Below are 25,195 nucleotides of genomic sequence, written 5' to 3' on the forward strand. Positions count from 1 at the left end.
TGTAAATCACAACTATGTGACTGACCTTTAACCTCTCCATTGGATGCTGGAGGAGGCCAACCTGTTGGATCCATCGTTTGGTGGAGGAGAAAGATAAACAAATGGCCGAGGAGTTACAGTATGTAGCAGTAGTTTGGTTGCAGTGTCTCACCTCTTGGCCTCTGCAGGGTTAAAACCTGACGCGTCTCCCTTTTTCCTATTTTATCGCTGTAACCTGACAACTGCTTTTGCAAAGATTGCAGCTTAGGAAGCTTAGCTGCAGGAGCGAGTGACCTTTACTTTTATTATGAATATTTCTATTTCATCGTTATTATAGAGTGAAATCTATGCATATGATCAGCACAATGGATTTCTTTTTCATTAGTTGTGTAAAATGCCACTCAGTGAATGGAGGGGCAGCCAGGGCTGCCTGCCAGATTACCCCCCTCCTCCTCCACTGGAGGGATCTGACAATTGGAATTAATATGCGTGGAGCTTTCCCTCTCCATTTGTTGGCTGAGGTTTTCTAGGCAACTTTATCAGGGGTAACATTATCGAGAGCTTTGCCAAGAGCTTCTTCATCATGCTCACATCCGAGTATGCCCAACACTTGTCACTGTCAATCACAAGGTGATAATACACAGATGATTCTCTCATTTGGTTTAATAAAATCTCCAGGCTTATTTGAACTGCAGTCATTACAGCAAATAATTGCTGCATTGAGGTTTTAGCCAGGCCATAGCCTCAGGGATAAGGAAAGACTATTGCTATATGAAGGATATGGCTGATGTTTTTTTTTAACCTTTACTCCCCAGTTGTTCATATTTCTAAAATGAAAATTACATTTGAATCTAGATTTGGCTTTCTTTATTCAAACTAACATTGTTATTACATATTATCTGGACATGGAGTCATCTTTTTTCACTTTTTTTATGTCTGCGCTGTCAAGACAGGTTTCACCAGGGACTGCCAATTGTAATTCTTTACTGTCATTCAAACCAAGTTGTAGAGCTGAATCAGTGGGCCTAAAATTCTCTGAAGAAATGGACTGACAGAAGGGAACATATTTCATCTTAAATTTGAATTCTGATGCCAGCTGAAGGTGTGCAGCTGGAAAATGCTGCTGAAACCACAATATATAAATCTATTTGTATAAACAATGAAACCATAAAACATCCCATTACATCATACATGGCAAATATAAAAAAGGATGTGATGCTGATATGATGCTTCTTATTCAATGCATGCTCCAGATTTGTTGTACGGTAGTGTTGATCACTGTGAAATGTGCCTAAGCACTTTTTCAAATTTTGATTTTTTGAATCTGTATCACTCATATATATTTTAATTTAAATAAAAATGAATGCCCAGTAAGGATATATTATTTGACCTCCCCAAAAAAGCATACAAATCTAAGTTTAAATGCTTGTTGCGATAACATTTCCAGTATAAAAAGAAAATCCAGCTCCAACAGGGCACATATTCAATTAGTTAATCCAATCTCCCCACTTTAATTACGTTCATTAGTATATTTGTTTGACCAAACAAGGTCACAATAGTTGATTAGATAAAGAATCAATGGCAAAGACTCATTACAAAAGCAATGGTGTGGATATTTGCACCCTTGTTTGTGTCAGACAGTTTATCTCAATGTCGATGAAGGCAAAGCAGGCATAAACTTATTTGTTTTGAGGTGGTCTTTGATTTGTACGTGTCAAAAGAGTGATGGTGACCTTGCATTGTTGGCTGTCCCAATAACGAAGCAGGACACTAATTACCTTTGTCAGTGAAGTGTACTTGGAACAATATACAATCAGATAACAATAATGGAGTCAATAATTTGTATTTACTCTGAAACTTGGACAATGTCATTTCTCCCAATTAATGCAATCACCCATGCATTAAATTAGTTTTTTTTTCTTCACCCAGAAAAATAATTAGGGGTAATTGTTAGGAAATCAATCAATCAGCAGAATGAACTGCCAATGAAGCGTGGTCAAATCTAAAGAAACGAGTGACACAGATGGCTTGGATGCGTCTTACCCTCAAGGGACTTTAGCTGTGCAGTGCACCAAAACATTGACATTAAGGCAGTATAAAAGTGTGTATTACTCACACATCTTAGCCAAAGTGCCCTGGTGCTTTTTTGGGGGACCCTTTGTTAACTTCTGTGAAAACCTGAACAGATGAAAGGATGAAAGGATGAATTTTCATTTTGTAGGATGAAAATACACAAGAAATACACTGACCAGATAGACTGACTTTGCAGTCCTCACTATCAGGAAGCTCTTTTTTTAACCTTTGGAGATGATGGTCTGATCTGGAAGACAAATGCCATATTATTAATATTATTTTACAATGATATTAACATGAAAGTATACAAAAGAAATCTTAAGCGATTTGATCAATAATGTTATTTAAGACACTAGTTATTTTAAACATTAAAAAGAAAACAAAAAACTATTCTACCTCTTATAAGCCTTTTCATACAAGACAGTTAACATTTCTTTGGACTGACAGGTTTAACATAAAGTTAAGTATTTTATTATTATGACATAAAAGATTTAAAACATTAACCATCCCAAAGAAACTGCAAGTTAGAACGATTTTTAGAAAAAGAAATAGATAAAAACATTTTGGACAGTTATTTGGCAGTTGAAAGCAGACACACATGCATTTGAATTCCAACTTCACTTTTTGTAAGCAAATTAATTAAAACATGGTCAACATGACAAGGTGGCTACAGGGAGATAGACAATAACCAACAGACCTTTTTCACAGCAGGCATCTTGACATGTCATAGTAGGAAAAGCACAGGCGCAATCTATGACATTAATAACAACTGCATTCCAAATAGAATAGCCAGTTCCATGATATTTTGCATGCTGGCTCACTGTCATGGCTAACTGGGACATTTAATGGAACTGAGCCATCGTTAATGTTATTAGTTCCACCTGTGCTTTTTCAGCTATGCCGAGTCAAAATGTCTGCTGTGAAAACGGTCTATTTATTGTAAATAGGCTAGGGCTATGATCCTGTTAATAACTATATTGTTTTTTTCTTTCTTTTTTTGTAAAACAGAAACAGAGCAACTTTACTTGCCGTTTGATTGACAGCAAGCCAAGGTTCCATCTGCTATTTTTTCTCAGCAAAATACGCTTTCCCTTTCACGTGACGGAAGCGTCAGCAAATCATCTGCGAGGACGTTTATCCCGTATACCAATGAGAATCCGTACTCATAAACCGAAACGCCCCTCATTAAGTTAGATTGAACTCCGGTTTCTGTGTCTGTCAAATTATTTAGCTAGCCAATGTTAGCTAGTTAGCCGGGATGACACCCAAAGGAATGGCGAGCAGCTGAGCAGTTTCTGCGAAAACTATACAGAGACGCGCGTTAACATCGCTGTAAAAGGGACCTTTACAGCTCTCTATCAAATACGGTGAGTTACAACATTAAGCTTTCTTACGTACCAGGGCTAAAATTAAAGGTATAGTCATGTTGTTAGCAGCGCTAAAGGTAGCATTGTAAGCTAATGCTATAGCTTAGATAACGTTAAGTGACTGAAGGAAAGCAGGTGAGACAACGTCAGTATGTGGACATTAACATGAACCAAGTTAGACTTAAGTTTAAGAGTGTTTCGTCAGATATCCAGCTGTCAGTTGAAATACGTCCGTTTTAACTACTTAATGTAGGTCCAAAACGTTTGCTAACGTAACGTTAGCACTGTAGCCCCAGTTTGTGGCGAATGACACGATAATTCGATATCCTGTCAGAAATGCCACGATAGTAATACCATATTTTGTTGAAATTAAAACAGTGGTCTCTACAGTTACCACCCTATGACTGCCTAACTAACGTTACATTAATCACGCAACATACTTTGAATGTCGACAACAATACTACAGCTAGCATATCAGCTACATACCTCATGAAAGAGCCAATCCTAAACTATCCCAAATAATCCCTCATTTTAGAGCTTTTAGAAGTAGTGGCGAGCTGTTAACGTTTCTCACTGTGTACTCTGCCAAGCTCAACGTTAATATTTTAATGTTAAATGTCGAGTTGAAACGATATATAGCCGTAGTGTTAGCTCGCTAGATGACATTAGATCAGCGTTGTGCTTGATTGTGTGTATGTTTACAAATGTGTCTGTGTGTTTTTGACCTTAACTGCAGCAACAATCACTTTAGCGGATGGCCCGGACTGCACTTGTCGTGGGGCCTACATAAAAAGAGGGACACCAATCTGAACCTCTGAATGAGTAATGAACCTAAACCCCTTCTGGAGCATGTCTGCCAACACGAGTCGTAAGGTAAGGTTAAACACATTGAACTATAATGTGTTCAACAGAACTGAAAACCACCCATTAACCACTGTGTGGGAAAGCAAATAATATCACACTCGATAGTAAAGTGATTCTCCACTGACTGAAAGCTTGCATTTGATGATAGCGTGCTACATGCATGTCTGTGGAAGCCTTTTCAAAATCTGTTGGACATGGCAGTCATACTGCTTTGCATAGCTGATCATGAGACCTTTTAAAGTCTTTACAGCCCAATAATGGTGCTTGGCATGCATATGACCTATACATTGAGTATTTTCTTTTAAAAAACATTAGTTTTACGCACCATACTTTCATTGACCATCAAAATCCAACCCAGGTTATTTTATATTGGTAAATATACAGTATATTGATCTTATATGCACTTACTTTATTGGTGGACTTTGAAGGATTCCTCAAAGGTGCTGAAAAAACAGGAGATTAAACTGATTCACTTATACCATAGAGTTGTGACTTTTCTCTCCAAATGATTCAGAGTACTAAATCACTGTCACCAAAACACTGTAAATATGAAGGCAATGTGTCTCAACTCATCGATCACAACTTTGTTTCAGGTTTTAGACAACAATCATATTAATACTTTGTTCTGTTAACAGTTTTTGTTTTGATTAGTTAGTGCCTGTATTTGTTAGATGTTTTCAAACCTGCACCTGTTGCCACTTGTATTCATTTTCCTAGGAATCTTGTTGAACTGGAACTGGAACTCAAGTTGAGGGTGTGGTCTCCTACTCATTTTTGGAAAAGAAATTCACTTTTGAAATTGGCTACTTTCTTCAAATCAATGGCTGACAATAATGGTTAGAATCCACTCTTTCAGTGTAGAATAACAGTAAGCATTGCTTGTGTCAGTGGTTTAGTACAGTTAGCTTGCGGTTTAGTACAGTTGGCTAGTGCTAGGCTGAATTTCCACCAACAAAGGGGAGGGGAAGTAAATTGTAGCATACTGGTGCAACCCTGATGAGGTAGGGAGGAGGCAAACGGTGTACCTTGAGCATGGGTGTTGGTTCATTTTTTTCCTGCCTAGTTAGAGGAACATTTCAAAAACATTCCGTAGTCAAGTCTGACCTCAATGAATGTGCAGGCAAGATCTGTTGCATTAGTGCACTATTCACTGCAAGCATTCCTGGCATACTTGTAGTAGTCATCAGCAGCGTTCGTTGTGGCTTCCTGCTGCTGTGTGCTCGACGTGTACAGTGACACTGTATTGTGCTTGCACTTGTCTAGACACTGCTTCCTGATAAGCTGAAAATCAGATGGGCAGTGTAACCTGAGAGATTGGTCACAGCACCCTGGGCCATTGGTGTACTTTTGAGTGTGCATAATGGCTCATAAAAGTTAGCCTTCTCTAATCTGGCTGTCAAGACTTTCCCTGTGTCCTTTGTGTTTTTTTTTGTTTTTTTTTTACACGTGATTTGTTGAGATTCCTGTTATATTTCTCTCATAAAACAGCAGAGATCTGACAACGAGGAACAGAGTGGGCATGGGGAGCAAAGAGCCAGCCCAGCCCGGCTGCCCTTTGGAAAAAAGCAGCTTCCACCCATTCCTAAGAATGCAGCCCCCATTACCAAGCCTGTGTCTACAGTCACCCCAGCCCAGTCGGCCAATGGCACACACGCCTCCTATGGCCCCTTTTACTTGGAGTACTCTCTGCTGGCTGAGTTGTAAGTATTGGTCCAGTATGAGAATTAAAAGTTAATTGGATTTGCTTTTATTCCCTTGGCACTTGTCAGATAATGTTTTCCTATGTTTATACTTAACGTTCCTTTCTTAAAATATGTTGGTAGCACTTGCTTTTAAAACGCACAGTGTCTATATTAAGTTATGTTCAAAGTATCCCTTTTAATTTGGTACCGAAGAAGAAAATAAGTTCATGCATGTTTTTCTCCCTTTTGTATTGATCTAACTTCTTGCCATGTGACCTGCAGCACACTAGTGATTAAGCAGAAGCTCCCTGGAATTTATGTCCAGCCATCTTACAAATCGGCACTAAGTAAGGACCCTCTCTTTTTCTTTTTTCAGTTCATGTATGTTTCATATATACACTTATAAAACGTGGCTCCTCATGGATTCCATCTTGAATGCTCAACATCTAATTTGCAAAAAAAAAGTTGCAGTGCTAAGTTAAATATGTATGTAGTATAACATTTATAATATCCTTTACCTTTTCTGTGAGATCCTGTTATCCTTATGTGTCCCTATATTCTGCAGAAAATATAATTTTGCTGTGCAGTCTCTGCACTGTCCTGGTAAACTTTCTGCATTTACAGTGCTTGATCCTGCATTATTCATGTCTGTGTTGATTCTGAAATACCATGTCTCCCACTGTTTAGTGTGGTTTGGGGTCATATTCATCAGACATGGCTTGTACCAGGATGGAGTCTTCAAATTCACTGTGTATATTCCAGATAACTATCCAGATGGAGAGTGTCCTGTAAGTATAGTGTACATATTTGACAAGTTATTTATTATTTTTTTTACAGTTTGTTTAAACAAAACCTCCAGAGTGTATTCTCTAGCAGGAAAAAGCATGTCTGCTCATGGTCAAATAAATAAGCTTGACATTTATAATTCTTTTTTCAGGTGTTTTCCATGTTTAGGGAGAAAAATGCATATCTTGAAACATCTTAAACTGTCATCTGTAAATGTGTTCATGGTTGTATTTAAACAAATTTTTTTCAGGATAAGTTGACTATTATGAATTAAATAAAAGTAGGACTCCTGTGCGCTATGACAAGTCACAGTTGACCAATGATCCTGGAAACAACACTGTTACAGAACAGTCCTAAAAGTCTATTGAACAAAAAGTTGGGGCAAACCCTCAACCATCTCTTGCTTGTGCTTTCTTTCAGAAATTAGTATTCGACATCCCAGTCTTCCATCCTCTTGTTGACCCTGTGTCAGGAGAGCTTGATGTCAGAAGAGCTTTCACCAAATGGAGGTATGCCGTCTGCCTTTTATGTAATTTACTCTCCCGTTTTCTCTTTCAAACAGTTGTATATTTGTATATGTGTATAATTATATATATATTTTTTTAAATTTATTTTTTTTTTTTTCCTGGCAAAAAGGTTTAACAATGTTGTCAACTCTTTATGTTGTGTTCTTGTAGAAGGAATCACAACCACATCTGGCAAGTCCTGATGTACGCACGTACAATTTTCTACAAGATCAATACCACAGAACCACTCAACCCAGAGGCTGCTGTGCTGTGAGTGTCTGAGCCTCCCTTCAATAGGTTTTTATCCTAAAGGAAGAGATGAACCATAAAAAAGTGACACGTACTCTCTAGTGCTATTTGATATTGCCAAAGAATAAGAACATTGCCTCCATTTTTTTTTTTCTGACCAAAAGCGCCACACTCTTCATGTGTTCCTATTCGTTTTTTCTTTCCATCCTGTAGCTCTATTTTCCTCTTGGCAATACATATTACAGAACCATATGTACGTCTTTTAGCCTTCTTCGCAACAAAAAGGTTTGGATTTGTTTTAGTTACAACCCATGTCTCACTTGTGTCATAAAGCATAACTTTTTTCCCCCTTTCAGATATGAAAAGGACGTGCAGTTGTTCAAAAGCAAAGTGGTGGATAGTGTAAAACTATGCAACAGTCATCTTTTTGACCAACCCAAGATCGATGATCCCTACGCAATAAGGTTGGTGACCTGTTTAATATTTAACATTCCAAGAACACCAAGAAAACATACCCCGTAATCCTGTGTGTGAGCTCAAACTCTGAAGGGGGAAAAGAAAACACTCACATTGCTGCTCTTGTCCATTTGATAGTTTTTCCCCATGGAACCCAGCTGTTCATGAGGAAGCAAAAGAGCGGATGTTCACATACAAAGTAAGTTTTTAAAAAAAACTACAGAAGTTTATAATCTCAAAGTTTTTGATTTGTATATGAGCAGGAGAGTGCAGTGTACTGCATTTCTGCTCCCAGAATTAAAACCCAAAGGGTTTTGTTGAACTAGTGTGAGCTATGAGAAATTTGATTGGTCAAGCTGTTCCTGTTATGTAACTGCTGTACCTGTGTTGCTCTAGAGACGGCCTGAGGATCACCACAAGGGAACGCAGGTGTCAGGGCTGTCTTGGGTGAAGCCTGGTTCGACGCAGCCCTTCAGCAAAGATGACAGTCTTCCTCAGAGCTGAACCTGCACCGTCACTGCAGCAGCCACTAGAGGGAGGCACATGCATCGGATGCCACGACACTGGCTTGCCTCAGCTGTTTATGTGAACTGGATCCTTGAAACAGTTGGGAGAACTTTATATTGAATCTCCACGTTATTGCTCAGCTTTAAAAGCTTTGTAGGCATCTCCTCAAACAGCTTTAGAATAAGGAAACAAAGTTTGTATCATATGTAAATCGACGATGACAAATGGATGTCTCAGCAACATCATTTAGGCTGTGATGCAATCAAAGTGCTTTCTCATTTAGACTTTCAGATCCATGCACATGTTGGGCTAGGTGATATAGCATACTGTCCCAAAAGGAGCTGAAAAATATGAGCAAAGCAATTTGTATTTATACAGTAAGTATAGTGGACTACATGATCTATACCACTTGTTGAAATTGGCTCAGGACTGTTTATTTGTCATTCATCAGTGTGAATGAAACATATAAACATATCGCTAATTACCACTCCTCCCATTACTCAATTCAATTGACATATGTTTTATATTTGTTTCTTATTGGACAATGATTTCTTTTTAATTCCACCGTGTAAACTACAATTGTCTTACATAGTTCCTAATATATATATATATATAAAGCAGAGGAGGCAAGTATGGTTTTAAATGAGATGCTAAATAAGTAAGCTCCTGTATTTTATTTTGTCTGATTTTTCAATCATTTTGAATGTTTTATGTACCTATTGGTTATTAAAGGTTTGATGTGTAAATAATGGATGCTGTGCTAACCTTTGACTTTAAGAGACATGTCTGCATTGATGCTTGGATTTTCTGAGTGAATGTTTTGGTTTTCTTAGCCTTCTTTGGAAATATTACTTAAGCCCCCTTACAGATATTTTCTTCACAAGTCAAAGAAGTTACTGCAGGATTCCTTCATTGGTGTGAAGGAAAATCAGAAATGTATTTTCATACATTTTAGTTATTAACTAGTTTATGAGCAGCAAAAAAATGGAGTTTCATCCAGCTACAGGAATAAACATTTTCTGTTGTGCCAGATGTCACTTTACATGTTATGTCTTCATCTGTAGAGGGCTCTGGCTTAATTGATAGTAATATTTCCCAGCCACTTTCAATTTGCAAATATCATTAAACTAAGGATGTGGGGAAAAGCTGGAATCTGTGGGAACCCTGCAAGGAAATGTTTTGACTATTTGACTATATCAAAATAGCAGATGTGGTGCTGAAACAGGTTAGATCTATCTATAGCTGCTGTGAAAGGCAAGGGCGTAAAAAAAAAATCTCTGTGGTTTACACACTGCCATTTGGGCTGTCAGCGTCTTCAAATGTGTGAGTTGTAATGTGCTCCATGTGGATCCATTCCTGCTCTAGATTGTGAAAGACATTGCTGCATAGATGACATGAGATTTAAATGCTTCTGAAATAAATAAAATGATCAGAAAATAAGACCGAACTGGAATTTTTTTGGAGGGGGGGGTTGCCACAAATTATTGTAAACACTTGATGCAGAGCACGTTACATACAGACCTTTCTGGAATGAAATTGATTGAAGTTTTTTGGACTTTTTTTTTTACATTTGCTCTGTTCACAAGTCAAATGCTGCTTATCAAGGGGAAAATGTAGCCATTACTTTCAAAGTACATTCGTATAGGGTCTACAATACAGCCATGGGTCTATATGGGAGGAAAGTTCCACTCTTAAAGTTTTGTACACTAGTAGTGGTCACCACTTTCACATAGGCTACACCCATATTCCACATTTACCTAAAGACCAACTGTACATATTCTGTAATGAATTGTAGAAGCATACTACACAGCCAATATTCCGTTAATCGTCTTTTTTATATGTATCTTATATCATAGGAATATTGAATTGATCTATTGGGGAGTCATTGCAGAATACATGGTGTCACCGTCAAAATCAGGACATTAAAGTATAGTTTTATTACACTCGTGGGCCCTAGGAGAAAATGTCGTGAATTGCATAGTTGCAAGTCAATGTGAGCACACTACTGAGGACGACAGACATGTATCGTCCAAACTGGGTAAGTACATTTAAGGAAGCATGTCGCTCAGTCAGCCAGCAGAGGTCGATATGTGCCCACAGTGGAGAGCACCTCTCCCACTCCTAATTTTTGCATTGACGAGAGACTCCGGTGCATGTGCGAAAGTAAGGCCTCTCCGGATTGGCTCTGGCTTGTACGCGGCCATCTTATGCACTCTGTCAACACAGGGACTTTACCCATGAATCCATGATTTAAACAGCCGCTCTCCGGGGCTGGTTGGGGTCGACACCGGACCAAAAGCACACATGCTGACGGGAACCGGTTTTTAATTTTATGTGGAAAAGCGAAATTATGGCAAATTGTCGCTGGCCCAATCAGAGAGGAGGTCACTAATATGCAAATGCAGTGTTATCACAGTCACGTCAGCAGCAGCGGTAGAGCCGCTGTGCCGTGGTCGCCAGCAGGAGTACAACTAACAACACAGTCACAACTTCGCCGATAACACCCTCTCTACGTTGACGTCTGGAGTTACACTTTGGGGCTCGATTCAGGTAAGAAATAACACTTCTTTTTGTGATTTTTGAGAGATGTTTCGGACTCGAGAGCTCCTGTTTCATTCAGGAAAGGAGCTGTCAAATGTCTGTCAGTCAGTGGGGCTCGCCTCAGCTGTCTGATGACACACCGCCTTGCTGAGTGTGTATCTTCCCGGTAGAATGAAGACTGTTGACGTGCCAAACTTGTTCGCACCAGTTTACCGTAAGTTCGCATTTAAAACAGCAATTGTCATCGTACTTTCTCGCAGTTTTTCGGGTAAATTAAATGCGCGTGGCTCCAAAGTAGTCCTTCGTGGTTCTTGGTCATGGTGGTCCTGAACTGACAGCGACTAGCCGGGCTCAGTCAGCACCACACTTGTACGTGGACGCGGTAACTGTTAGCGGCGCCAAAATGTTGGTAGCTTAATCAGAAATGAAAACGAAAGTCGGTCGAGCATGACCTACTAGTTGTTATTATCATGGACACCATCACTGTCGACCTCTCCATCCGTCTCCGGCCTCCTCCTCCTCCCCCCCCTCCTCTTTCTCACTGAGGAAGCGTCACGACACCTCTTGAATCCCGTGGCTGTTCCAAAGTGGAGGTTTGGCTAGGAGCACGTGTGCCCGGTCTCAACGACCCCGGGGCTAACATTTGAAATCTGAAATCAAATGTCCCACGCGCGTTCATTTTGTTTCCATTTGAGTTTAAAGTGGCGCAACACATTGCCGCCTCGCTGGATTATCAAACAACGCGCTCGCAGGAGCTGGAGCCATTGCTGGGTTGAAGATGAAGAGGATGCCTCTGACTTCAGAGGTGAGCCTAGTGTCCATTTAATGAAAGCACGACTCCTAGTTAAAGCTTTGAACACACGACGAACGTGTTGCCGTGTGTTAATGGTACCATTGTAACAATTAAAACATGTAAAGAGGCTGGAGCACTAACTTAAAGTCGCCTTCAGTTACAGCAATGCTTTCTTTTTATTTAAACGTGGCTAACTTTACCAATTTCTATCTCAGATAATATTTGATTTTTTAAAAAGTTTTTTGCTACAACTTGTTCTTGGTGTAACTTGTTGACCGAGGTGCGCAGAAGTAGCCATTTGTATGACACCAGCCCCAGGATTCAATGGCGACCTCGGGAGAGTTATGTACACAGCTCGTGTTGATATTAGGAATGGGTCGCACGTGCCTTAAAGGTGCTTACAACGTCATAATTATGAAGGAAACAGCTGGAAGTCGACGGAATCTGAGGGGACTGGTCTGTGCCTCAGGGCAACATTGGGGGTGTTTTAAAGGTTAGCAGTGGTTTGGCTAACAGGTTCAGGGATATGCTGCATTGACTCATGGCACATGGGAAATATGATATAAACGTGTATTATTTATCAAACACATTACACTCCAGTTTTCTTATGCTTTACATCCAGTTTACTGTTGTAATTTCAGTTTAAATAGACTGCGTACTTCATCTCAGCTTTCAACGTGGGTTTGGCCGTGTCTCAGACTTACTTTGAATGTCACCAACATGAGAATATCTGCCAAACAAGTGTCATTTCAAAGGATTCACATGAGACAAATTTTCATCACACACATTATTTAGTGTTGATTAAATGAAAGGACATAAGCCCTTCATGCTTTGTCATGTGTTCGGCACAAACTCAATAGTGTAATCCCAACTGATAGCACACATCTTAAATGAGTGAATGAAAACACTCTTTAAACATTAAAACTCCCTTTACTAGTGTTAGAGATGGTGTAGTTATCACTTGAATATGACTGGGAAAAGTTGTGATTTAGATTATGCTTAGATGTGGCAATTACGCACATTTCACATTATTTTCTGTCTTTGCTTGTTGACAGTGTGAAATAAATCATCCGCATGCTGCCTATGAATACAGGCATCCAAAGAAATGAAAGAAAAAAAAATTGACAAGTGGGACTGTCACATTTCAGGACAGTCCCATGATTTCCCAATCAACAGGATAGTAAGCAAAGCACTAGAGTGACCCTGAAGTTGAAAGCACGACCCAAACTGAAAACAGGAATGGCTTCATGCCTGTATGAACATATTTTTATTGGGACCTCTTGACAGTGGTTTGTGGGGAGAGTGATCACGCATATGATTCATGCCTGGTGGCATGACAATGAGCCACAGAAGGAACTGTATTGCAGTGATATTACCGTAAACTGGAGCATTTTTCAACCTCTGTTTAGTTTATGATTTAAGTTTGTTTTTAATAATTTGAATTACTTACTGACTTACATTCTGAATGGACTGCTGGAAATAAAACTTTGTACTGCAAATGAAATTAGTGTCCGATGTGAATTAAGTGTGAAGCACAGCACAGATTTATCCAGCAGCATTCCATAGCCTGGCCTCGGTCCTCAACAGAATTTCTGGTAAGAGCAAGATATAATCTATTCAGGTTTATATTCTGGCTGAACAACACTGAAAATGAGTTATCGTGTAAATGATTGGTTAAAATAAAGAAAATTTATTTTCAAATGTCTAATAACCATTCAACTTTTGTATGTACGTATGTGCTTATCAGCACAAGTGATATGACACTTGAACAACCACGTGATTTGTGAGTAGCAGAAGGTTCTTGGTTCTGACCTACTGGCCGGCTGGGGCCTGTCTGTGCAGTTTGAATGTTCTCTCTGGGACTGCGTGGGCTTTCTCCAGGTGCTTTGATTTCCTCTCGCAGTTCAAACACATTCAGCGTAGGTTTATTGGCGACTTTGCCCATAGGTGTGAATGGTTGTTGGTGACCTGTCCAGGCAGGGTGTACCCAGCCTCTCACCCAATGTCAGCTGGGAAAGGCTCCAGCCTTTGAATCACACTGGGCACAATGTCCAGCATTACAGTGTTATTTATGTCCTCATTACTTGCTTAAAACAGCCATATAATGCTTTATTGTGATTTGATTACAAATCACACATGCAGGAGTTGAGGCTGCTATGCCTCTTATCAGCCTGACTGTCATTTGAAATATATATTAGCCTGTGAAATCAAGTATCTTTACAAGTTAGACTAAGGTAATGGAGAAATGTCTGTGCTTATTTGGGCTTTTGTGTGCCTGCGTGCATTGCAAGTCAGCATAAAATGACTGACCTGGGTAAGCTTCTGTCATCCTCCGCTGGTCTGTGGTTGCAGAACCCACACACCCCACACACACGCACATGCACACACACACACACACACACACACACACTCAAAAGATCTCATCTGCCTGTGTCCCTAGCTGTTGAAATTCTATCAGCTGTCTGCACCTCCCACATGTTCTGCAGTAGCAGGGCAGGCAGCTTCATTGGTTGTGGGGGTGGGGGATTGAGGTGTGTGTGCGTGTGTGTGTGTGTGTGTGTGTGTGTGTGTGTGTGTGAGAAAGGGGAGGTGGCACAGGAAGAGGCACCTGCTGGTGGCTGGTGGTTGGTTTGCACCAGCTGCTTTGCTACACACATGAAAGGCAGTGCTGATAGATAATTGACAGTACCAAATTTCTCCCAGACCCTTCTGACCCAGCCATTACCTGCCTCTTGAAAGCTTTTTTTTTTCGACACCGCATGGGCATTCATGCAATTCTGCTAGCCTACAAGCATGTATCACTGATGAGGAAATGGATGATAAAAATAGATATGGTGGGAAGAAAATATATACGTGATAAAATCTCATCTCAGACTTAAAATGATTCATTTGTGTGTGGTGGGGTTTCTGCTGGAGTAACTTGTAGTTTGTTTGCAAACTGTGATCTGATCTTCCTCTCGACTATACATTACTTGTGAAAACACACAGTCTTTATCTTCTCATATTAATGTTGTATTTTAATGTTCTTTTCCCTCTGTATTTGGACAGGGACACGATATAATGGACATGCTGTAGCTCTGTAGACAGCGAGGCTCATTGGGACCACCTTGGATCCAGTGGAGTTCCAAAGGTTCCAGTTACCCTCCAGGCTTTGCCATGGACTTCTTTAATGACCCCAACCTCTTTGTTGGAGGTTTGGAAGGCCTGGATGAGGATGGCTTCCCCTCAGCACCATCACTTGTGGATGAGCTAAACCTCAGTGCTGACTTTGAGCCCCTCCAAGTGGAGCCTCTATGCCCAGTGAAGCACCAAGACATGATCCCACCGGTTTCAACCCAACAAGCCATGCCCACTTACAGTGAGCAGATGGGGCACTACATTGGCAATAAGGCTCAGAATCCTATGGGGCAGGCATTTTCTGGTCCTGGGGGTACAGGTGGTGGAGGCAGTGGTATGATTGCAGACCAACATGGCCAGTACCACAATGCAGCCATGAGCCAAGTACCTCAATCCAATGGGCTGTTCTGTAACAGTAGCAGTCCAATGTGGGGCAACCAAGACCAGAATGGGAATATGTATCACCCCTTATCTCAACAGCAGCAACATCAGCAACAACAGCTTTGTCATCAGCAGCAGCAACAACTGCACAACCAGCAACTTCATGTCAGACAACAACAAACACAACAGCAGCAACACCACCCGTGTCATCAACAACAGGAGCAGCAGCACAGAATGCGGCAGCAGCTGCAACAACAGCAAAGTCATCAGCAACAGCTGTTAAACCAGCGCCAGCACCAACAAATTAACACACAGACTATATCCCTGCAGCATCACAATTTCTCCTTTCACCAGGGGGGTCAATCTCAGAGCCAACAGCAAGCTCACCATACTCAGCAGCAGGTTCAGCACCAACTAACTGTAGGAGGACCAAGGTTCCATTCAAGGGCTCTGCCAAGTAAGTCGTATTTGGATAGTCAAAATGCTTCTCTGAGTGGGACTTGCATACAACCACAGCAGCAGCAGGGTAGCTACCAGTTGACCAGGAGAGAACAAGCCTTCTCTGGATCAGGACCGGAAAACCCTAACCTGCCTTTCCCCATTCATTCGTCATCTATGGTTCACTCCTTGGCCACATGCTCAGTCAGTTCTGGCACTGCTTACCAACCGGCTCAGTACCCTGCCTACCCTGGAGAGCCAGAAATACCCAATCTCAGTCAGCAGTCTTTGTCCTCAGCCTCAGTGTCTAGGCCTGCCACAACCTCTGCACCCCTCACTTCTACAGTGCCTGAGCTCTCAGGGGCAGTATGTCAGTTTCCATCCACAGCAGCCATGAGTCAGCAGCACACCAGGACCCCAGTTAGCCAGACAGAGGAATGTCCTTTCCGGGCCCTGCGTTGTTCTGGAGAAACCCAGGGACACTGCAGGTCATCTGAGATGTTTGGTGAATCTATGTGTTGCTACCCCAGCATGGCCAGCCAACTGCCCTCTGAGCAGCCTCAGAGCTGCAGGGCCATCAACACTAATGGATACCAAGCACTGGGAGACAATCTCCTGCCATCAGAGGCTCAGGATGGAGACTTGGAGGGCCTGGAGCCTCCTGACCTCCTGCCTGACCTACTGCCCCAGCTGGAGGCTGCTCTCAGCCAACATGATGAATCCAACTGTTCCTGGGCCGATTCTAGCCAAGAGAGAGGGCATGAGCACAGAAAACCACCACCTGTTGAGTACAAGGAAGATAAGGTAATACAATATTACAAACTTAAGTATTAGTATTAAAAGTATAAAGCATTCATTTGTTTTGAGGCACATGCAGGCAAGATAGTTTAGCCACACTGTAGCATACAGCCCTCTAAAGTAATTGTCTTTGCCCTAGTCCAGTTTATATCGGCAGAGCCTATGCACTCTGTCCTTCACCCCCATTTCTTCTCAATATAGATCAATGAGTGGAATTGGAGGGGGGTAAAGATTAATAAGGTGAAGCTAATTGAAGATGTTAGATGTTATATTTACATATATATCTGCTTTACAAATGGAGAACATTTCTTTGCTGACATTAAGAGAATTTGTGTTCTTCCCCGTGTAGCGTGGCACAGAAATCTAGCCACTCATGTAATGTTTAACTAACTATCCCAGATAGAACATGCTCTTGTCTAGTAGGAAACCTGCAATCAGTGGTGGAGTGGGGGAAGGTGGAGAAACAGTACCTAGGGCCATCTGAAAGCCTTCTGAAAATGATAATGGTCTGTCCAGCCTGGCTTGTCTATCTGCCGAGTGTGCCGACAGCAGGTCAGGCCTGATTAGGCTAAGAGTGGCAGGAGTGTCTTCAGGACTTAGCTGTAAGCATACTTAGGGCTATATCAAGATGTGGGTCAGGGCAAGCCAGAGGCACTTGCACACTGCCTCGCTGGAGTGTGGGGGAGGTTGCATGCTGTTGTGGTAGCTGCCACAGTTTCTGTGTGTGTGTGTGTGTGTGTGTGTGTGTGTGTGTGTGTGTGTGTGTGTGTGTGTGTGTGTGTGTGTGTGTGTGTGTGCGCGCGCGTGCACATGTGAGAGAGCAGGCGGGAAGAAAAGAGCGTGGTGGAGGAGAGTGGTTAGCACTTGAGGGAGGGGGAGGGGGGTTGGGAGATGGAGAGAGCAGTAGCTCATGGAAAAAGGAGAGCTTAGGAAAGACAGGCAAGGAAAGACACAGAGAGGAAGAGCATGAGAGGGACACAAGAAGCGGAGGGGGAGGTAGGGAGAATGCATTAGCTGGCTGTAACAGGCTTCAGGCGGTTCCTGGACCTCAGTTGGCTAGTAACTTAGCAGCATCCACACAGCCCCCTGGCCCACGTGTGACACATGACCAGCAGCAAAAGCAACAGACATTTCATCATGGTCTGCACACTTAAAAAAGAACATGTGAATTTCACCACATCCATGTGTTTCTTTTTGATTGTATTTATGTTAGATTTCAGCAGTGTTATTACAAAGACAACATACGTGGTACCAACAATCAAACATATTTTGTTGAGGGCAACAAAAACAGATTATCTCAAACTAGACACATGCACATGTTGAAATTCTTTTCATAAGGACACTTGTGTTTTCCATGGCCCACTACTGACAAGGCTGACTGTGTCTTTCTCATTGCCACTGACAACACAGAAGTGTTGTTTAACATTATCTTACCAACCGCACCTTTTCTGTATCTGCACTTACCGTAGTGTAGTAAACACATGAATGATAACAATTATACAGTAACGGTTTGAGTGACTCATTGAAATCTGTCTAAACAGTGCCCTCTTACTGGTAGTAGACCCATTATGCCCCCCCCATTTCTGCAACCAAACCTATGCCCATGAGCCAAAGCACAACCTGTGTGTTGAGTACTGCCTCTACTATCCCCCAACAGGCAGCAGGCGACAACAAAATTGGTGGTCTGCCTAACCAGAGCTCATCCACACAGGCACTTTGCCCATCTGCAAAGGTCCTTGATTGAAATGGGGCCATGAACTACCGCCGTACGAATGAGCCTCTCCCTGTCTATGTCAACATCCAGCCCTGTGTTGATGCTTACAGGCTGACTGTGCTATTCATGCGCAGTGATGTGTGAAGAGCCTGCTGATGGTGTGTTTGCTGAACAGGCAAGGCATCGGGGGATAGCTGCCCACTCTTCACTCCCCCGCAGTGAATGTGGCTAATTAGGATTTGCAATGGTTGTAATGGTCAGCTGCAGCTGTGATGAGCACCCGGGTTTCAAGAGTAGTTGTTCCAGGTTGACATATTCAAAGGTTAAATTGAGTAAAAATAATGTCTTAGGCTCTGGTGCAATGGAACTAAATTCAAATGAACAGATGTGTGTAGAACTCTGGCCTGTCCCATGAATCATTTTAGCAACATTTATAGACTGCCAGGGGTTTTCTCTGAGGAGGTAGTTTAAGCTCACAGACATCAAGCACCCTACTGTGACCCTTCTGAGCTGAATTCCAGTTTGTAATGCTTTCATGTACTCATGTGAGTCAGTAGTCATTCTTGATGCTGTGTGTAGTCAGGAACTCAAGACTTTGAGATCTCTGTGCATGTTAAAGTGGCAAACAAAATAATTGTGAAATGTAATATGTGTAGGTTGTAATAGACCATTGCAGGCAGTGTTACAAATCAATGAGCAGAACTGCTTTGTGGTCATATTGGTTTTACAGGGTTTTCACATTAACATGATCAAGTATTTTGATTTGCCTGGTCACTAGATGGTTGTTCAGTTAGTTACTTCAACATGTATTAGTCAGAAACAGATTTTTCCATCTGGCCATTTCATCTGTACAGTGTACAGTACAGAATGGTTTCTCAATTGGATTTCTAGAGAATATATCATACTCCAGTATTACATATTGCAACAGTGTCTTTTCCATATCGCCCACCCCTTCTGTTTAATACACAGGCAAAATGTTGCTCAATACAGTAGTGTGAAAAATGGAGAGCTTGATTATTGTCCTAATTTGTTATTTGATTTTGGACATGTTGAATGTCTAATTCGTGCATTTTTTCAGAGAATGTGTTTAAATAAACTGCAATTACGTAATTACTCTAAAATCTGTTATATGTAGCTCAGCTCCAGTTAAATTTCTTTTACTACCTCTCACCATATTCTTGAAAAAGATTGGCACATTTTAAGCATATTGGTGATTTGCTGCTGCAGATAAATAAATATTAAAACAGAGACTAGACCTGGAAAATGTACAGTTGTCAGTTTTTCTATTTTGCCATTTAGCCTCGATTTCTCATGTAGACTCAGGTGTTTCCTACATGATGTCATATGAGCCTCAGTGCATCTTAATCTCTTCTGGTAAATTTGTACCCCTATTCTCTTGTCATGACATACATATTCTTAATGATTGGCTTTGCAGTTTTCTGACCTGCTATTACACTGCAGTTTGCATGGAAGTGGAGACTGATAGATACTGATGGCCTGGGCTGCTGTAGCCACTACAGCCCTCCTGGCCGTGACGCTGAGCAGGTGCCTCCTCCCTGCCTGCTTGCGTTGCTGGTTTAGATTTATTATCTGACTAGGTATCTCTGCTCACTCCTCTCTACCCTCCCTTGGCCTCTAAGCTGTGTCGCGAGTAAGCAACTTAGGGTTTGTGTGTGTGCTTGCAAGTAGGAGTGGTGCGTGTATGTGTGATATGCTAGCTTTGTTGCTTCCTGACCTCTCTGAGGGTTTATATAACTCCTAGCCAACCAGCTGGCCAGACTGGGCAGGCAATGCCATAATCAGCCCTGAAACTTGACACCATGACACCATCACTCTAGCCCTCACCCCACCACCCAAATACACGCACACACACATACACATTTTGCACGCTGGCGCGCACACCCCTGGGCAGCCTGCAGCTTTAGTGGCCACATGGTAATAGGCTGTCTCATTCACACGCTTTCTCTGATCACCTCCCCCAACATCCGTACACAACCCACCCTCCCTCTCTCTCTCTCTCTCTCTCTCTCTCTCTCTCTCTCTCTCTCTCTCTACCTCTCTCTACCCCCCCCCCCCCCCCCCCCTCTGGCTTGCTCGCTCTGTCAAGTGTTCTGTGACTGTTTGCATCCGGCCTGTCTGTTTGGAGGCCTGCCAGATAAGGACGGGGGCGGGTGATAGCAAAGGGTCAGAGGTAAACAGGAAGTCAGGCGGTCTTTGCTGTGGGCGGAAGGGGAGGGCTCAGTGGAGGAGGTGGGGGAGGAGCTGAGAGAGGAGAGGGAGGAGGGAGTTGTACTTGGATCGAGTGTGTCAGGAGCATGTGGGAACGCTGCCAGCCCAAAGTGCACAGTAGGTCTGAATTTAAAGTATGCTCTTTTATTCTGCTTTTTTTTTTTCCTTCCCTCTCTCTCTTGCCTCTTTCTCCAGGGATTAAACGGCTTTGAATATTTTTCAGGGTTGAGGGGTGGGTGAGTGTTTGCTCAGCGGTCAAATGTGGAGGGGTTTTTTTTTGTGTGTGTATGTGACTGGAATTCAAGGCTTTTTGGTTGTGGTGACGTCAGGCAACCTCCTTGAACTCATGTTAACCTTTGACTGGCAGAGAGGGAAAAGCTGGGTGGTTAGGTATCACAGTGTCTCCAGGTATAGAAAGACTAGACTCTCTTGAGGAAGACGGCATGAAAACCACTTGTAAATAAGGCTCAGTGTAGGGTGCAACAGAGGAAATTAGAAAAGGCATGGAGGGGTAATGACCGCTTTGCCCTTGTGTTTACAACTGACACTATGATTGTCGCAGGTGGTGGAAGGAAGGAGGGATTGTATCTGAAAATCTTGGAATGAAACATCAAGTAAAGCCTGTATAAAACTAGCTAGTTAAAGTTTGTGGGGCTGCAATAAGTCTGTTCTTCTGTTCCACGTGATACATGGTTTTCTTTACCACAGTTTGACTTTGATAGACCAGTCACATTGTCCACAGAGATGGCAGTTGGCTTACTGGTTACTGATTTGTAAGTTCAGCAAACAGGTTTGTGTCAGTAGGAAGTCATTAGCTAGTTGCCATGGATGCCTGTGTCCTCAAGTTGAGACCTTGTTTATTGAGTGTTTATGCTTGTATTTTGCAACACTCAACAATTTTTGTTGACAGAGCAATTGACTCACTCAATTCACTGTTAACTTTTGTAGAAGAAAGGTCACTGTTGAAACTGTTATGTCATTAATGTATCATCACTCACCGTGTTGTGAGTCAAGCTACAGAACCGTCATACAGGCTCACAAAAAGATGCATTTAAATAAACAAAGGCAAACAAAGCACCTGGTCAAAAAACCTTGACATATTGACAGAATGTCTTGGATGGCCTTGTTTCAGTTTACCCATTTTTATCAAAAGTGGTTATTGATTTCTTTCTTGTAGTTTGCTTTATAGAAAAATTGGTTGTTTTTAATCTTGAGAAATCATGGCTGACTGTAATTCAGCAGTCGTTCGAGTGTAGAGCCCATCTTGGTATTCCTGTTAATGTGCGGGTGTCCTTGCCTTGGTGGAGTCAATGTGGCTAAACTCATATACGCTATCATAAGTGTTACCACACACCACCACCTCTACCAAGACCAGTGTAGTCCGTTACCTTTATGTTGCATGTCTGTAGTGCAAAGTGCCTCCACTTTACTGAGTGGGAAATTATTCATAAAAATGAAAGATTTGGATGATGGTTTGTAATAGCAATTTTATGTAGCTAGTTTTATGTTAGTATCCTCAGTGATGTGCCTTGTGTATAACTGCCCATTGGGTACTATTTTTGGTGTAGAGGGTATTATCTATTTAGTGTCTGAAATCAAATGTGAGGAACTGCCAGTCAAAGTTAGTAACTACCAGTGAAAATTACACCAACTGAAAATGACGTTTTACTGAATCAAATCAAAAGTTTAGTTGTAATTGAATCTTACTTGAATCAAATCAGCTCTGATGGTCGATATTAGAGTGGCAGGTGCAATCTGAAGAAAAGCCAGGGCCAGTAAAATTGGAAGTGTTTAAACTTGACATGAATATTGTTCACTTAAATACTGTAAATGTGTATATTTTTTATTTTCTATTTCTTATTTTTATATTTTGTACATACTTTTAGTTCTAAATTATGCTACTTTGTACTCTTGAATGGGAGCACCGGTACTGTACAATTTTCCCCCCGGGGTCAATAAAGTATTTCTGATTCTGATTCTGATAACTGGCATCATGATTAATAAGCCACAGTAGTTATTGTGTCACCAAATTATTTTTATTTTAGCCAACTTTTTCTTTTGAAAAACTGTATAATTGTACTTTGAGTAAGTGCAGTAGTTTTCTTTTTTAGGAAAAATATGCTAAATTCATCACTTAGAACAAATAGTGGCACTTTGTTGTAGTTTTACATAAAGAACATTTTACTCTCCTGAAGAACAACCCCACAGCTAGTTCTCTCTTCCTTGTGCTGCAATAAAGTGGTTATTCCTTAGAGAACTGAGATTAAGTAATGACAAAAAAAAGTTTGGAAAAGTAAGAAAAGTTTCTACAGTGCGATGTATATTTGTTGTTTAACACAGCCTCTTTCTGTCTTCGTCCATTGACTTCTTCCAATTATTGACTGAAATTCAGTGTTTTTTTCTGGTTATGTTTTTAAACACGGCATTAACTTTTCTTTATTTTTCATGAAGATGTTTCTTTGTCATCACTTGCTGCTCCTTGTCTGCTCTGTCTCACAGCCTAACAGTCACTCTTATTGTCACGATGATTGGCTGTACTGACTGCTGAGTTGTTTTATGAATATTCACGGTGACAACTGGATGAAAAGCAGCAACTGAAGGATACTGAGACAGTCCAGTCCACCACTGACTGCTTCCTCTCACAGATCAAACAGTTGTAGACTACAGCATCTGTATCTGCTTGTGTCCATCAAATAATCAAACTCATAATTCATAATGATCTTACGCATGGCACAGGAGGTGATCAAAGACCTGAATGGCATGTTTTTTCCCATTTTTGAACTGAGAATTAATTCAACAAGGCAAATGGTTTCATCAGCGCACATTTTTACATTTTTTGCTTGAGAGTTGCACAACATACATGTACTGTATGTGCAATCTCAGGTCTGCTCCATGGTGTTAAAATATATTTTTTAAATCTTGGTATGATGTATTTATGAATGGATTTATGTACTTATCGCATGGTTCTCTATTTCAAACCAAATTATTTTTACAGAAAACATCCGCCTTCTAACTCAGCTTGATATATTTTTCTTATTCTTTTATAAAATTCTCCTGATGGGGTAGAGGTGATCCTGTTCATTATATTCTCTTTTGTTTGGTGGGAGAAAGTCTGTGTGCCTGGCCTCTAACATTCCAGCAGAGATTCACTCCACAGACACCTGCCTCACACAGAGCAGGAGGTGGAAATCAGATCGGGGGCGGGGGGGTCCTTACTTCATCATATTCTGAAGGCTGCAGGTCGACTACGCACCCGCTCCGTGTTGCTGGTGTGCAGATGTACGTAGTTGCCTCTGTGTGTGTTCCTTTTTACGCAGGCATTGGCCCTGATCTCACTTTGCACTGCTTCAATAATGAAGGAGTTGTAAAGGTCTGGCAGTAAGCCCCTTGCTGAATCTCCCTCCCTCTTTCCTCCCCTCGCTCTCCATCTCTGTCTGGCTCTCTCTCTTTCGCATCCTAAGGGACCTCCTCTCAGCTCCACTCTTCAGTTTACACCGATGTTCCCATTAATGAATGGCATCATCCGGCTTGCTTGTTTTGCACAGTTCAGCTTCACTTCACTGCCTGGTGTCTGACCGACTGTGCCATCTCTGATTCAGAGAGCACCACGTCATCACTCAGAACAACCACCGTTAAAAAAAACAGCCTTAAAAAAAGATCTTAAAGCCTTAAAGAAGAAGGTGCGTGATTTTGTTTGTGACACAGCACGTAAAGTACACAAAAACCTTGAGCTGTTCAATATGCAAAACACATTTCATTTCTCTGGGGTAGATGATTCATACAGCACCTGCAAAACTGTCACTTCTTTGGAAGCCACCTGTGCTGCTTTCAAGTCCCTGTTATTGAGTCTCATTTCAAAGGAATAATCGAATACTGTTACTAAGTTTTGATTAGTTCAGATTCTAAGTTAGGAGACCCCTTATGCAGTTTAAAGCATAATTCTGGTTTATTACAACATGGGTCATACTTTAGCCATTTTTTCTATTGGTTATGATAACGTTCTACTCAACAAATAATATAACAAATAGCTTTGATCACTGTTTATAGGTCTGCGTTCCTAGTTCAATATTTTTCCTGTGCAATGAGGGACTAATGCTGACATTACTGGTGCGGCCACTACTGGTTTTACCATCAAATTAGGTGGTTTAGATAATCTGAGTATTTTTTATAGCCTGTTTGATCATCTGACAGCTTGTGTTTCCTGCCCTGTCAGACTTGGCTATATTTCCAGTTTTCGGCAATGCCAATGGCCAAATCTACAAAAATAAAATCCATAATTATAATGTAATGTATGTATGCAATAAACTAGAATTATCCTTTAAGGTTTGCAAGCCTGAACAGAAATTCCAGAAAGGCACTCACTATCTGTGAGAAAATGGCAACTACTGATGTCGTGTCGCAATTCAACAAATGTTGATGAGGTGAAAAGACAGAGCTGACAGTAGGTGATAGTTACCACTACCATGACTACCTCTGAATAGATTCAAGTGTACAAATATTTTATTGAACACAAAAGAGACCTGCATTTAGAGTGGTGAACTGTATTTGAATAGGAAAGGATCCACAATGGCACTGCTGGTATGTAAAATCTGGGAGTCAGCTACTAATTGTGAAGGGTGTCCATCTGGATGGATGGCCTCTTGCTTTCAGTTTGGCTCATGCTTACTAGTGCTTGCACACAGTGCTAGCCCTTAAAATATTTTAAATCTTGCTGA

General features: G+C 41.4%; 2 protein-coding genes across 3 annotated transcripts in view; both read left to right on the forward strand.

Moving 5' to 3' along the window:
* Positions 1–3,289: 3,289 nt before the first annotated feature.
* On the forward strand, positions 3,290–9,903 carry aktip (akt interacting protein). 2 transcript variants are annotated; one of them, XM_070902522.1, is made up of 10 exons: positions 3,290–3,419; positions 4,156–4,292; positions 5,772–5,983; positions 6,248–6,312; positions 6,653–6,753; positions 7,172–7,260; positions 7,429–7,527; positions 7,863–7,970; positions 8,101–8,161; positions 8,359–9,903. In XM_070902522.1, exons 2-10 carry the CDS (start codon positions 4,245–4,247, stop codon positions 8,464–8,466), a joined length of 891 nt encoding a protein of 296 aa, XP_070758623.1. In that variant the 5' UTR covers positions 3,290–3,419; positions 4,156–4,244; the 3' UTR covers positions 8,467–9,903. The 2 variants fall into 2 exon arrangements, with proteins under 2 accessions (XP_070758623.1, XP_070758632.1); XM_070902531.1 differs by having other exon boundaries at positions 5,775–5,983.
* Positions 9,904–11,706: 1,803 nt separating this feature from the next.
* chd9 (chromodomain helicase DNA binding protein 9) overlaps positions 11,707–25,195 on the forward strand; it is a 64,032-nt gene continuing 50,543 nt past the window's right edge. Inside the window, exons 1-2 of the mRNA XM_070902739.1 lie at positions 11,707–11,815; positions 14,852–16,543. Of these exons, the coding sequence (XP_070758840.1) occupies positions 14,960–16,543 (1,584 nt within the window). The 5' untranslated portion in view covers positions 11,707–11,815; positions 14,852–14,959. The remainder of the gene's footprint in view (positions 11,816–14,851; positions 16,544–25,195) is intronic.

This window comes from Enoplosus armatus, chromosome 1 (assembly GCF_043641665.1).
Source record: "Enoplosus armatus isolate fEnoArm2 chromosome 1, fEnoArm2.hap1, whole genome shotgun sequence".
Classification (NCBI taxonomy): domain Eukaryota; kingdom Metazoa; phylum Chordata; class Actinopteri; order Centrarchiformes; family Enoplosidae; genus Enoplosus; species Enoplosus armatus.